This window comes from Alexandromys fortis, unplaced genomic scaffold, assembly GCF_014885135.2.
Source record: "Alexandromys fortis isolate MF-2015 unplaced genomic scaffold, M_Fortis_MF-2015_v1.1 scaffold_85, whole genome shotgun sequence".
Taxonomy (NCBI): domain Eukaryota; kingdom Metazoa; phylum Chordata; class Mammalia; order Rodentia; family Cricetidae; genus Alexandromys; species Alexandromys fortis.
In genome coordinates this window covers 7940275-7954012 of record NW_026067975.1, presented here as the reverse complement: position 1 = coordinate 7954012, position 13738 = coordinate 7940275, and the positions used below count along the sequence as shown (strand labels likewise).

Sequence of the window (13738 nt, the reverse complement as noted above, 5' to 3'; positions counted from 1 at the left end):
TATCAAACTGCTCTATCATTTAAGTGTATTTGTGCAGGTCAGTATTTCATAAAGAAGACAAGAGGGAGCAATGATAACTAACTCAAGCTGTAAAACACGCAAACGATAAATATGGTGACTTTGAGTAGAATATAATTATTTTTTAAAGCAACATAAATTGAGACAATTGGATGGTATATACTCAATACCACTGGTCATGGGCTGAGATGTGTTTGTGTCAAAAATGCATTTATTTTAAGAATCCTTGTAGGGACCAGGGAAAAAGAGTCATTTGCAAGCCACAAACGGAGAGCCCAGGCTCCCAGGCTCCCAGGCTCCAGAACTGGGAAGTGGGTTTCTGCTGTGTGTGCAGGTACATGTCCTTGTGTGTATATGTGGAGACAAGAAGACAACCTCTGCCGTCACTCCTCAGACGTCATCCACATATTTTTCAAGACTACGTCTCTCATTGACCTGGAGCTTACCAAGCTGGCGAGGTGGATGGCCAGCTCTGGGCACATAAGGTCACACTACAGTGCCTGGGTTTTATTTGGGTTCTAAGGTCTGAGCTCCGGTCTTCACGCTTATGCTACAAACATTTCACCAACTGAGCCATCACTCTGGCCCCAAGTCCCTGTCTTTTAAGTGTTTTAACACCTGTTCTGCTATGGTTACAGTTAGAAGATAGGACTTTTCTATCCAAGGCTTAAAAGTGGCCATCTCAGTTGAGGGTTCCTTGCTAATCCCAAACAAGCAGCCATTTTCTGGTTTATTTTGAAGTACTTTGTATTGAGATAAAATGAACCATCACTCAAAGCACTATAGCCCATGACCACTGCAACCCCAGTGGGGAACAAAGCTATTGAACAGTCAGTCTCAACCGGGAATCACAGGAACTGGGGAAGCCTGGTCAAAATACTTAATCTGTGGCACCCAGAATCTGCAACAACTATCTTTTTCCTCCCTTCTTCCATCCTTCTTTTCTTTTCATTCTAATTGAGCAGGATTTAGCGGAGGACTATTCACAAAGTTTGAGTGTCATTAAGAGCAGAAAACAGTCTAACATTAAAGATGAAATCCCAAGAGGAAACGGCTGTGAGTTCTTCCCAGCGCAAGTCTGGAAAGGTCAAGGGATGACTACTTTTGGAACCAGAGATCTGCTTGATTATGGGCATCCATGCCACTCCCTGGGGGGTGAGAATGGCAGTTCAGGGGCCTAGACTTTTGAGAGGGGGAGAACGTGTTTAAAACAGACAAACATCAAAAATAAAACTCCTACATTTCCGCACACCCCTCCAGGTCATCTAATCCCAAGCCTTACCTTGCAACTCTCTGCTTTCTCCATCTACCAAGCACACACTCCTGGGCTACTGTCGAGCCTGTCTCAATGACCTTGAGCTACTTCCCAGCTCTGTATCAATGTCTGCTCTTCGAATTCTCTTTTGAACCTTTAGCATATAGTAATTTGATGCCTGGCAGAAGTCTCATAATTTTACCTTGTTTAGAGAAAAATGTATTTTAACAAACGTCCCTGCAGAAGCTCCACTTGTTTTTGAAACCTATGGTATGAAGCACACCATATTTCATTAGCTCTCTCTCCCAGTCCCCCTTCTCTCCCTCTTTCCCTTTCCCCCTTCTCCCCCCTCCTATGAGACGTAGACACAAGTTCCTGAAAATGCCAATCTTAGACCTTCTATGGACCCAGCCCTCGGCTTTTAAAGCCCTCTCTTTCCCCTCTTAATATAAGAATATTAACCCTCAAGGAAAGTTGGAAGTCGTCTTTCTCTTCCACAGGGATTCTGTCTCCTGGGTATGCTGGGAACAGATGTGCCTTTCCGCTTCCCCTGTCAGCAGCATCCAAGCTTAAACTCAAATAGACCTTGCTAAGAGAGTGAATTCTGTTCATCGATGCCTATGGCCCAACGCTGTGCAGTCAGTACTCTCTCTCCCCCACCTCCCAAGAAAGGGCCGTTCGGAGCAAGCAGCTCGTCCCCTTGCCCATGCTGACACAGTGATGCATGGCAGACCTGAATTCAAATCCCCAAGGGTCAAACTAACTGAGTGTTACTCAAATGCAATGTGGAACATCTCTGCCTGCATGGGAAATAGGAAGTCTTCCCCAGGGAGTACAGGCTTGAAGCAAGGGAGTGCCTTCTATTCTTTTTCTTGAATACCCAAAGAAGGCCGGAGAAGCCATAAGTCTTCTACATTTTAAAATTTGGATCTAAAACTCTTTATGATGAGCAAGGCTCTGAAAGATAGTTTAAGCATGAACTTGTTGCAGGTTTTGGCTATTGGGATGCAGCATCAGGCATCAAAGTGACTTGCTGTCTGACATCCAGTGTGTGCTCAGATGTTCCACTTTTCTTTCCTCCCTGAATTCCCATTTCCATTCATCGCTACACACCACACTTATTCTGTGTTCGAAATTCTTCTTTGCAGCATCCTACTAGATCTCTCTCTCTCTAAAGGTCCTTTATTTTAAATTTTGCTTCATGGGCTGGAAAACTGAAAAACTCGACATGTTAAAAATTATGTCTTTGGGCCTGGGTAATTATTAAAAAATTATTAGTATATAATTGATCAAAAATATTTGGCAAACAATAAACAGCAGCTGTAAGTTTCATTGCAAGCATTATCTCCAAAACTGAGTGACTAGGGCAGCGTCTCCCTTAGTCTGTGCTCGACAGTTAATTTTTTTTAATTTATTTATTATGTATACAATATTCTGTCTGTATGCCTGCAGGCCAGAAGAAGGCCCCAGACCCCATTACAGATGGTTGTGAGCCACCATGTGGTTGCTGGGAATTGAACTCAGGACCTTTGGAAGAGGAGGCAATGCTCTTAACCTCTGAGCCATCTCTCCAGCCCTGTGCTCGACAGTTAAATAGGGCTACATTCATAAAGCAGAAGGCATTAGCAATTCTATTGTTTTGTTTTTTCTATAAGTTAGGAAACATGCTCTTGCTCGCTCTCTCTCCCTCCCTCCCCCTCCCCCTGTTCTCGCTCTCTCTCAGAACGACATGAGAAGTTGTATTACAGTGAGTCTTGACTCCTTGGACTCCGCAGCGACTGAAGAACACTATGTTCAGGTTGGCGGATGGCACAATAGCTGGGCCGGCAAAGAGTCTGCAGTTAGGGAGCATCTAAGAAGTACAGGTCAAAGCTAGATATGATGGTGCACACCAGCTAAAACAGCCCTAGGGAGGATTGAGAATTGGAGGCTAACCTGGGCTACATAGCAAGAACTGTCTCAAAACAAAAATCAAAAAGTAGCAGCCCAGGTGTGAGAACTGTGATCGGTCAACCTGGGTACAGGCAGCCCAGGTGTGAGAGGTGTGATCGGTCAACCTGGGTACAGGCAGCCCAGGTGTAAGAGGTGTGATCGGTCAACCTGGGTACAGGCAGCCCAGGTGTGAGAGGTATGCTCTGTCAACCTGGGTACAGGCAGCCCAGGTGTGAGAGGTATACTCTGTCAGTCTGGATAGAGGCAGCCCAGGTGTGAGTTGAAAGACAGCATCTGATCATGCAGACAGGGCCTGGTTGTAGTCACGGAGGAAACCATTTATATACACAGCCTGTGCACATCCCGGTGAGTGACAGGAACGGGAAGGGGTCTTCCTATTTCTATTCCCTTGGGAGAAGTGTGGTTCACTGGCTCCTCTCCACATCCCTACCCCACACTGCATACAGCTCCAGAACGCCCACTTTCTCTATCACACTTTCCTTTAAGGCAAAGAAACAGAGGCACGCCCTTCCAGAGTGCTCAAACGTGGGTTTTATTAGCACAGTTCTGCCTCCAGGAGCTAGAGCTCACCAAGAACACCCACTCTCCATTTGGGTCCTGGTTGTACAGTGACCCTATTGCTTCCAGATTAGACCTGATATCCTAAGTTACAGAGAGGCCTATGGGAAGAAAGGCCATAACTGAGAGCTCTTGATGTCCAGATGAAAGAGGACACAACAATGTAATGACCCATGTATCCTGGAGCAGTGGCAGAATCTTAAGCTGCCCTGGAGACCCAGGTGTTTGGAGTTCTTCCACAGACTGGCTGCTGGATCACTGACCCCCCAACAGTAGCCAATCCCTAGGCTGACCCGTAAACATTTTTGGTCAATGTTGCACACACAATACAATTAGATGCTCCAGATTACTGGCATCTGTGAGCTTCAGTTGCTGGAGTGCAAGGATCAGATATGTGCACAAACAACAAAGTGTGGCCTTCGCGCTCCCTGCAGCTCTCCCTTCACCCCGGGTCACACCCCCAGCCCTGCAGGAACTGGAGACCCGAGGGTGCAAGGGGCTGTGGTGTGGTCCAGCGTGGCTAGGAGTGGACAGCTCTGTTAACAGGTCGTTTCTCTGTGAAGAAGCTTTTCAGCAGTAGCACCTGGCTGAAGCTGACCACAAACAGGGCAATAGTCTCTCCGACAGACCAGTAAGACACCCGACTATTAAGGTCTTCAGCTCGGGCTCGGTCCTGGGCCTCTCGCAGGCGGTAATGTGTCTGGGAGTCGATCACAGTCTTCAGAGCCTCGTGAATAGTGACACAGGCAGATTCCATCTAGGCGGGAAGAGAAAAGCGGTCAGTTGCGAACAGTAAGTCAGAAAGAGTGGAATCTAGCAGCCAAGGGTCACGGCAGCATCCGAGGCATCATCTACTGATACCTCCTGTGTTAAACATTTTATGTGGTTTCATAATCGGACAGTAAAGCCTAGCGGGAGCTCAGAGAGCGTATCTTGTCTAATCACACATGCTTAGTAAGCGACAGAATTAGCATCTGACTGTGTTAGCATCTTGTGTGACAGAGTTAGCATCTTGCCTATGTGTGCAAGACCTATCCTGTTTCTCTTATTTAATTTTTACAATGCCTTGACAGGCATGATCACCACCCTTGGTAAAGGAGAGTCAGATTTTAGCTTACTTATCCTTACTGATGGGGAAACTGAGGCCCAAAGAGGCACCATGAACCTGAGGCACACAAGCTAATAACAGCAGTGTGAACTCGACACATTTATGCCCAACTTTGAATCCACTGCTTATCTACTGTATGACTGATGCCTACAGCTTCATGTATAATCATAAACATACGTGAACACACAACTGTGCATATACACACATATGCTCACATGTAACACATACCACTTCACAGTTACGTATGCCTCCTAAAATAGTCTGTCATAGGCAGATCTCTGGAAATGTTTTGAACACCACCACCAGTCCTTGGTCCCCACCCAGGAACTTATGACGAGGGAGCCATCACTCCTGTGGTTCCAGTTACTAGGCACAGTTGAACTTAAATCAGGGAGGGAGGGAGATGATCCTGAGGCCTGATCTACTCACATCCCTTTCAGCAGACATTCTCCCCAGCTGAGAGAAGACAACCCCTACAAAAATCAGCAAAATGTCTCACGGGGCTGACAGCATAATGGTTGGCAATAAAATAAGGTCCTTAGTCACATGACTATATAGAGGTCCTTAGTCACATGACTATATAGAACTGAATCTGGCCAACAACCTGGCTAACAAGAAGCAGACACTTCCTCTTCTAGGTAAGAGCACAACATGGTCAACAACTCCATCTCAGCTCTGAGACTGAGCAGAGGACCACTGAGCATGCCCAGACTCTTGGTACCCAGAGCTGTGAAAGAGAGATGGGTGTAGCATTCAGTCACCGTGTCTGTGGTAACAGACAACTATTGCATAAGGTCTGACTCCAGCAGCTGTGTGACCTGCACACGACTGGACCTGTCAACATTCTGTCATGGAGGCAGTCAAGAGGCCTAGTCACTGAGGATCCATATGGCAGTTAACTATTGCCAGGAGAGGAACACTCACTACATTCCAATAAATACTCCTTTACCCATGCTCCAGATGATGATCAAAAGTAATCTTACTAACTAAACCCATTGGAATAATAATAATAATAATAGGGATGGGCAGATGACGCATGGATAAGACCACTGGATACTCTTTCATATGACCATGTTTGATTCTCAGTACCTGCATGGCTGTTTCACAGCTGTGACTCCAGTTCCAAGGGATGAGATACCCTCTCCTGACCTTCTTGAGCACTACATACATATGGTGTACAGCTATACTTACAGGCTAAACACTCATATACATAAAATAAAATAATAAATCTTTTAAAATAAAAATGCAAAATAGAGTTGGTTAATGTTAATAGAGGTAGTGGGGGAAGCCTAAGCGAATAAAGTCCTGAGTGGATGTGAGCTGTTGATGTGGGCATGATCAAGTACTCCAACGTCTTAGACCCATAGGAAGTGGCGAAGCTGTCCCTAGGTTAGGTTCAGAGCAATGGCAAAGACTTCCCTCCTGGTCCTAGTGCAAATGTTAATAGTCTATGCAGAAAATGTCCACTGTAGCTTTCTCTCCAAGATCTTTACAGCCTGAAGATCCACCTTACAGAGGCTGTTCCTACCAAGATTAACTGAGCCTGGCTGCTTTTTCAACTATACAGTACAACACTGCCTCCCTGCTTATCTGTATGTAATAACCCCACCTCCTTGTACAGCTGTATGCAATAATCCCACCTCCCTGTTCTATTGATCCACTGCTGGGAGCTCCTGTGACCCTTGGCTTTAGCCTGACACTTCAGCACAAGTCCATCACCTCTCCATCCTGCTACACTGGAGACCAAGCCTCCAGCACATGAACCTCTGAGGGGTGAAAATCACACCCAAACCGCAGTGCACAATTAGGACGCATGGCATAAGCCCTCCCCAAAGCAGTATGCCACGGACAGTGACACACTGGAGAGCACTCCCTTGCCTTATAAATACATGCTATTTCCCCATCCACGGGGGCCTCCCACTGGTGCTAATCTAAGCTCTTCAGCTTGTCACCACAAAATTTCAGTTAGTTGGTGCCCTGCCTTGCTTCAAGGGATGTGGGAAAACAGGAACCATACAATAGTGAGTAAAACCATACAATAGTGGTAAAAGGGGAACTCACAAGCTCCACCTGCCCTTCTCCTTGCAATAGGATCACATGGGAACCCAGGCTCCAGGAAGGCTTTTCTCTTGCCCTAACTCATTAACCTTTTCTCTCTTATTTTCTCCTACTGGTGCACAAGGGAGCCCTTAAACTCAGGCTTACGAAATCTTCCAGTTTCATCAGTGACCAACAGAACAATCTGTACCTTTGGCTGGATCTTCTTTTATTTAAAGAGCCAAATGTGTATAGTGGCTACTGCACTGGGCAATGAGTCTCTATCCTCTAACTGCGCTGACATGACAAAAGACTGGGCATAAGCCAAAGAGGAACAGAACATAAAATCTCCTTAGAGTGCAAACAGGGAAATGTCGGTCTCTTTAGATACTTGAGCCATTCTGGCTTTGGTCCTGGAATAAATGTACCACAGAGAGTTATTCCTGTCTTACAGGTTTTCCAAGCCATGGTGATCAGTCATAAGACAAATATTTGGTGAGCTCCTTTGGGTGCAGCGACTCATACACTGGGGTATTGAGAATAAAAGAGCAAACAGATAGCAGAGTCCTGGCCCTCAGGAAGCCCAGCCTATGTGTGAGAGGAAGGAGAGGCTTACACAGAAGCAGGGAGAACTCAGGATGAAGGCAGGGGTTAGTCAATCATCTCGAGAGCCATGGGAATCAATGTAAACTACCCGACTTTCAAAAATGTCAGCATTTCTCTTCCACAGTGGGGATTTGCTGCTCAGAGACTGTACTTGGTAGCCATCCTCTCACCCTGACTTGCTACCCAAGTGCTCACCAAGGAGACATGATTGCAAGTTACGTGTGTGGCTACAGGCCAGGGCTTTGAAGGGCAAGCTGTGCCATTTTCATTTCTCCTTCTGGCATCCAAAGGCAGAGAACTCTGAAGCCTGAGGGAAGGGAGAAGGAAGAGCCTTGGGGCTCGAGATATGGCTCTGCAGCAGAGCCTGAGCTTAGCATGTACAAGGCCCTGGGTTCAGCAAAACAATAAAATAGAAAGGAAGGAAGGGAATGAGGAAGAGAGGGAGAGATGAAGAAAGGGGAGAGGGGAAGGGAGAGGAAGAAAGAAAAAGGGGAAAATGAAGAAGAAATGAGATTCCCAAGAGACTGGATTCCCAGGTCACCCACCAGCCTTTTCCAGGCCATCCTGAGAAGAGCGTGTGAGGCACTGACATATGGGTTTGTTATGGTAGCTTGTGTTACCCTTACCAATACACTCCTGAAGCAGGACTTTGGTCTTCACAATCGGAGCAGAGAGGTATATGGCGTAATTTCGAAAGAGGTGCTATGTCAGAGAAAGACAGCTGGAAGGATGAAGCATCAGCTACGAAAGGGTTCTGGGTAAAAAAAGGGACCAGAAGGGGAACGGGGTGTTTTAGAGCTAGACGGTGATTCTTGCTCAGCGCCTAAGAAGGAGACAGGAAAGCTGGAAGAAGCTGAGAGCAGGAAGGTTCCCCTAGTGCCACCGCTGTCACGTCCACTCACCTGAGTGAGAGCTGTGACCCTGTTCCCCATGTCTGGGAGAATGGGGGGCTCGTCACCCACTTGGAAGTCAAAGTAGACGGTCTTGTGCGAGAAGGTGGAAAATTCATTACTGAAGCAAAACAGATAAACGCCCTTGACCTCCGTCCTGTGTGTGAAGCTGTCATACTGCTTCTTGGTCTCCCGGTAGATGACGTTCCCCAAGGGGTCCTGCACATAGCAGTCCACATCGTAGTGGCCTCCAGTGATAACCTGGCAACCACAAAAAGTGTGCTGTTACTGGGGGCAACCAATACTTCAAACTGCTGACCCTAACAGCGACCACTGGGAAGCATTTCATAATTTACCCCTCGCTACTTTCCAACACAAACTGAGCAGTTAAGTGACAGTGGCCACTTCACTTCCTATTTTTCCTGTTACTACAACATGATACTTGACAAGAGCAATTTAAGGAAAGAAGGGGTTTACTTTAGCTCCCAAATCACCACAGAGGAGAAGTCATGATGTCAGGAGCATGAGGCAGAGATGCTCATAAGGCATCCAGAGTCAGGAAGCAGAGAGAGATGAACACTGGTGTTCAGCTGGCTTTCTCCTTATTCAGCCTGGGACCGCTGCCCAAGGAACGATGGTACACATACTTAGGGTGGTTCTTCCCACTTCAATATAGCCTAGAAACTCCCACACAGACACGCCCAGAGGCTTGTCTCCTTGGTGATTATAGACTACCCCCTCCCACCCATGGTGTCAGATGGCTTTTGGAGCCTCACTGGCTACAGCATTAAGAACGCTGTTCTTGGTCTTAAACCACCTATGCTGAGACAGGCACATACACACATTTTGCACGTTGTCCACAGATCTGAGAGTGGTCTCATCAGTGACCCCATCATACATGAAGTTGTCTTCAAACAGAAGCATCCTTCAGAGCTTCTACCACAGAAGGGCTGCTCAGGGTGCACCATTTGGGATGCCTGTGTCACCTCATTTCCAGAAGTCTTGCCCCAACATGCTCATTCGTCCCTCCAATCCTGACCCTAGACCTGCTCACTAACCCTAGAGAGCAGACCCTTTCCAAGGCAACTGTTAGCTATTTGATATGTCCACGGAGATAAAGTGCAGGACCTGACTTCGCTGGGCCATATGGTCAGAGACAAGCCGAATAACCACACCAAGGGGAGGGAGATTCTCCTTGTGAACACCGCAAAATCTGTGCTGAACCCTCCTTTCCAAACACCCCTTAAATCACTGCTGCTGGCTCACCCCATCCCCAGCTGTAAAAGATGCGGCTGGCTTCAGCACCTGCAAGAAAAGCAGCCCAAGGAACAGTTGAGACAAACTGTCAGCCTGTGTCAACCAGTTAATACTGGGGTTCATAGAGTCAAAGGTACCTGGGGAAATCATTCTGGTCAGTCCTGCAGGACGCGGGTTGGCGACGTGCCTCCCCATCCTCGTAGCGCACCTGTAGCCTGCCTAACTCCCCAACTACTCTGGGCCACTTCGGTGGGAGCGCGGGGTGACTCTGGATGATACAAACGTTTCTTTTCAAGGAGACGTCAACCCGTCGGGGGTTAACCCCTGCCCCCGCAGCCTCTGGTGGTTAATCTTATTAGCCTCTCCGGATGGCGGCGAGCTAGTGCCCGGGTGAGGAGAGGCGGCTAGGGCCGCACCTGGTAATCCAGAGAGAACTTCACGCCCTGCTCCACCTCTTCGTGGAAACACTGCTTGGCGTTGTCCGGCAGCTCGAAGGTGAGCTCGGCGCCCCGCAGTCGCTCGGCCCGGAGCAGGAGCAGCAACAGCAGTAGCAACATCTGGAAGGATGAAGCGCTAGGGGCCTCGCTGCCCATGATGCTCTGGATCTGGTCCTCGGAGCCGCGGCTGGGACGCGGGGACTACGGAGACCGGGGAGGGGCCGCCAGGAGAGACGTGGCGCGAACTCGGCCCAGCGCTTCCGGGATGGCGGCGACTCAGTGCGCAGCCGCAGCCGCACGCCGCGGGAGAAGTGGGCCCCAGACCGTTCCGCCCGCTGCGCCTGCGCGTCACCGAATTTAGGAGCCGTATTCCTCCCCCGGCCCAGGAACCTGAGCTTCTCGGTCCACCAGGTCTTGTAGTCAGAAACATTCGGGCTTCTACTCTGCTTCTGGCTTGCTGTCACTAGTCTCCCAAGTCTCCCGAGAAATCCGGGATGTAAGGAACACCCACAGTAGTTAGGAGGGATACCTGGACAAAAAGGAAACGCGGGGAGGGCAAAGGACTCTTCATTCCCCTTCCCTACCCTACCCTAGGTGAAGAAGTTTTTAACAGACTAAACCCCATGACTACACCTGCGAGGGTGGGGAGGCGGCTTTCTCTCAAAAACACAAACTCTCTTCTGAAATTAAAAGTTCCTAAAAAGATTTCAGTTATGTTTTGACATTTGGGGTTTATTGAAAATTTTGGGGGGTGAGATTCTGTCATCCCCTTTGAATTCTCAAAAGTGTTGAAAGACAAATCGATTTACTGTCTTAACCGTGACTACTGCCCAGACACCTCTCTGTCTCTCTGTCTCTGTCTCTCTGTCTGTGTGTGTGTGTGTGTGTGTGTGTGAATATTTGCAGAGTCCTAAAGGATTTTTATGTTCACCATAGCCCCATAAACAAAATATATAAATATGTGTTATGTTATTTGCTACTCAATAAGATTTTATTTCAGTAGAACATTATTAGATATGGTGAATCTTGATTTTAGCAAAAGAGTTTCAGTACTCATATATACCACCATATGGATAACACTGGCACACACTGCCACTGGCCATTTTGGACCACGTATCAAGAAGCTAATGTGTGTGAAAGCAATCTATAAGTTGTGAAACATCATTACCCATAATATAATTATTAATAATGTATACGATTTCTATGCTAGATGTACAAGAGGTGTTCAGTGGTGTGCCTTGAGGCTCCTTCCCTGCCTGTCTTATTTAACATTCTTTTAACCTTTTAATTTTTAATTACATGCTTGTGCATGTCTGCACGTGAGTATGTACATGAGTACAGGTCCCTGAGGAGACCAGAGGCTTTGAATCCCCTGGAGCTGGAATTACAGGAAGCTGTCACTCATCTGATGAGAGTTCTGGGAACCAAACTGGAAGTGCTCGTAGCCATCCCGCCAGCTCTTAGCACTTTTAATGAAGAATATTTGAAACTTGAAAGCTATAATTCTCTAACTAGAAGACTCAAGTGAAGCAAAAGCAACAACAGACGTTCTCATGGGTTAAATATGAGATGTGATGTTTAGTTCAAGAGGGGGAACTTGCATAAGTTCAGAGGAGGCCTGATTTCATAGCTGTTTAAGTTGGAGTGGGCGGCATTAGAATCAGCATCAAATTGCACGTAAGAGGAGAGAAATTCCTGGGTTTCTAAAGAGTAAATTGTTGTCTTAACAGGCAACTATCAGGTGGCATCTACTGTACTATTTTAGGTGAGATATTAGCAAAATTGGAGGGGGATGAGGAAGGTGATGAGGAGAGGGTAGCAGAACCACTTCCAGGAAGCTGCCTCAAGAGAATGCCAAAGACAGGAAGACTTAGCATGAAAAATTAAAAACAACTGGAGAATGTTAGCTTTAAAAGTTTACACTACACCAAACATTTATTTGGCACTAACAATGTGCCTGTCACAGAGTCACCTACCTATCCAGGTCAACGTAGTTTATAATTGTCAATTTTCACTAGCACCATGTATTTTTTTTTAAAAAAAAAAAAGTTTGTTCCTATTTGACAAGGAAGAAACAGGAGTTGGCTATGTTTAATTCAATAACACTTGTGTGTCAGCAGCTCGAGCCCACAGTGGTTTATAATTTCTGTGATTCTGTGGGTCAGTTGGGCAGCTGAGCTTTGGGCAGTCTTCCCTAGGCTTGTCCATGAAGCTACACTTACCTAGAGTCCACCTGCACTGGTCGTTATAAGATGACCCAATGGCATGTCTGGGGCAAATGCGGGTTATTGGCTGTAATACCTGTCTCCCTTCCAGGCATCCTCCACCAGCAGTCTGGGCTGCTCTTCTTATGTGAAATGCCCAGAGAAGTACCCCAAGAGGACCCAAGCAAAGGAAGCAAGGTTCTCTAAGAGCTAGGCTCCAGAATTCTTCCAACACCACCTTCCGTGCATTTTACTGGTCAATCAAGTTCAAAGCTGACCTAGATACAAGAAGAGGGAGAAGTAGACTCTGCCTTGACCTCTAAGCTGAGAAGTGGTCAAGCCTGGTTGTGAAGAGCAAACTTTATGGAATGGGAGAGATTTGTGACTGTTAAACAATCTTCTACAGTATTCAACTCCACCTATCTTATCAACAGCTAAGCCAGAGCTGACCTCAAATCTGCAGAATCCTGGAGGCTATGTGCTTCCCAAAAAGGGCACTGCCCCTACCCATCGCTTGGGATTGTAAGTTCTCTGTGTTCCATATCGTAAAACTTGAGTGCCAAGCATTAATGACACTGAGGTATATCTCAACTCAACATAAGAAATATCTTTCTGGAACTGGAATAACTATCTGGTATTTTTCAGGAAGAGAATGAATGGGCAGCACAATTTCCACCCCTGCATATACTGGAGCAGAGATGGGTGAACAGCCATATACTGAAGGTGCTGTGCAGATGATTCATGAGCTAAACTATATTAAGTTATAGCATGCTAGGCAATGTCTGAAGTGCCTTTGAAATTTTATATTCCATCATATGTGGTAGAAATTCCTAAAACTAAAAAATCTGAAAGAAAGCTAAAACAACATCTGTCTGCCCTATTCCTGAGGTGACTTGTGAAATCCTTTTTAGAAATTAGTATCATAGATTCAAAAAAAGCATATGACAAAATTCAGTACCTTTCACGATACAAACTCTTAGTGGTCAAAGAATAGATAACTTCCTTTTTGCCATTAATATCCATTAAAACTGAACCAAACTTTGTGGTTCATGATAAATATTTAAATAGTTCTTTTTGGAGCTGGTGAGATGGCTCAGTGTGTCTGGATGCTTCACAAGCACGAAGTCCAGATTACAGATCCCAGCACCCATATAAAGAAATCTGGCTATTACAAATAGTGCTGCTTTGAACATAGTTGAACAAATGCTTTTGTCATATGATAGGGCATCTCTTGGGTATATTCCCAAGAGTGGTATTACTGGATCTTGGGGTAGGTTGATCCCAAATTTCCTGAGAAATCGCCACACTGATTTCCAAAGTGGTTGCACAAGTTTGCATTCCTACCAGCAATGGATGAGTGTGCCCCTTACTCCACAACCTCTCCAGCAAAGGCTATCATTGGTGTTTTTGATTTT

At 46.4% G+C, this 13738-nt stretch overlaps 1 protein-coding gene across 1 annotated transcript; it reads right to left on the bottom strand.

Moving 5' to 3' along the window:
* Positions 1 to 3734: 3734 nt before the first annotated feature.
* Tmed3 (transmembrane p24 trafficking protein 3) lies at positions 3735 to 10403 on the bottom strand. The gene is made up of 3 exons (XM_050157350.1): positions 10099 to 10403; positions 8438 to 8686; positions 3735 to 4541 (listed from the first exon to the last, which is right to left on the bottom strand). The coding sequence occupies exons 1-3, from the start codon at positions 10273 to 10275 to the stop codon at positions 4305 to 4307; spliced, it is 663 nt and encodes a 220-aa protein (XP_050013307.1). The 5' UTR covers positions 10276 to 10403; the 3' UTR covers positions 3735 to 4304.
* Between the last annotated feature and the right edge of the window lie 3335 nt (positions 10404 to 13738).

What these genes read in the sequence shown, in the direction of transcription:
- Tmed3 (XM_050157350.1), bottom strand. Translation starts at nt 10,275, where the DNA reads ATGGGCAGCGAGGCCCCTAGCGCTTCATCCTTCCAGATGTTGCTACTG. An exon ending in AGTTCTCTCTGGATTACCAG is followed by an intron (nt 8,687 to 10,098) that starts GTGCGGCCCTAG and finishes TGTGGTTGCCAG; the next exon opens with GTTATCACTGGAGGCCACTA. An exon ending in GGGTCACAGCTCTCACTCAG is followed by an intron (nt 4,542 to 8,437) that starts GTGAGTGGACGT and finishes CTTCCCGCCTAG; the next exon opens with ATGGAATCTGCCTGTGTCAC.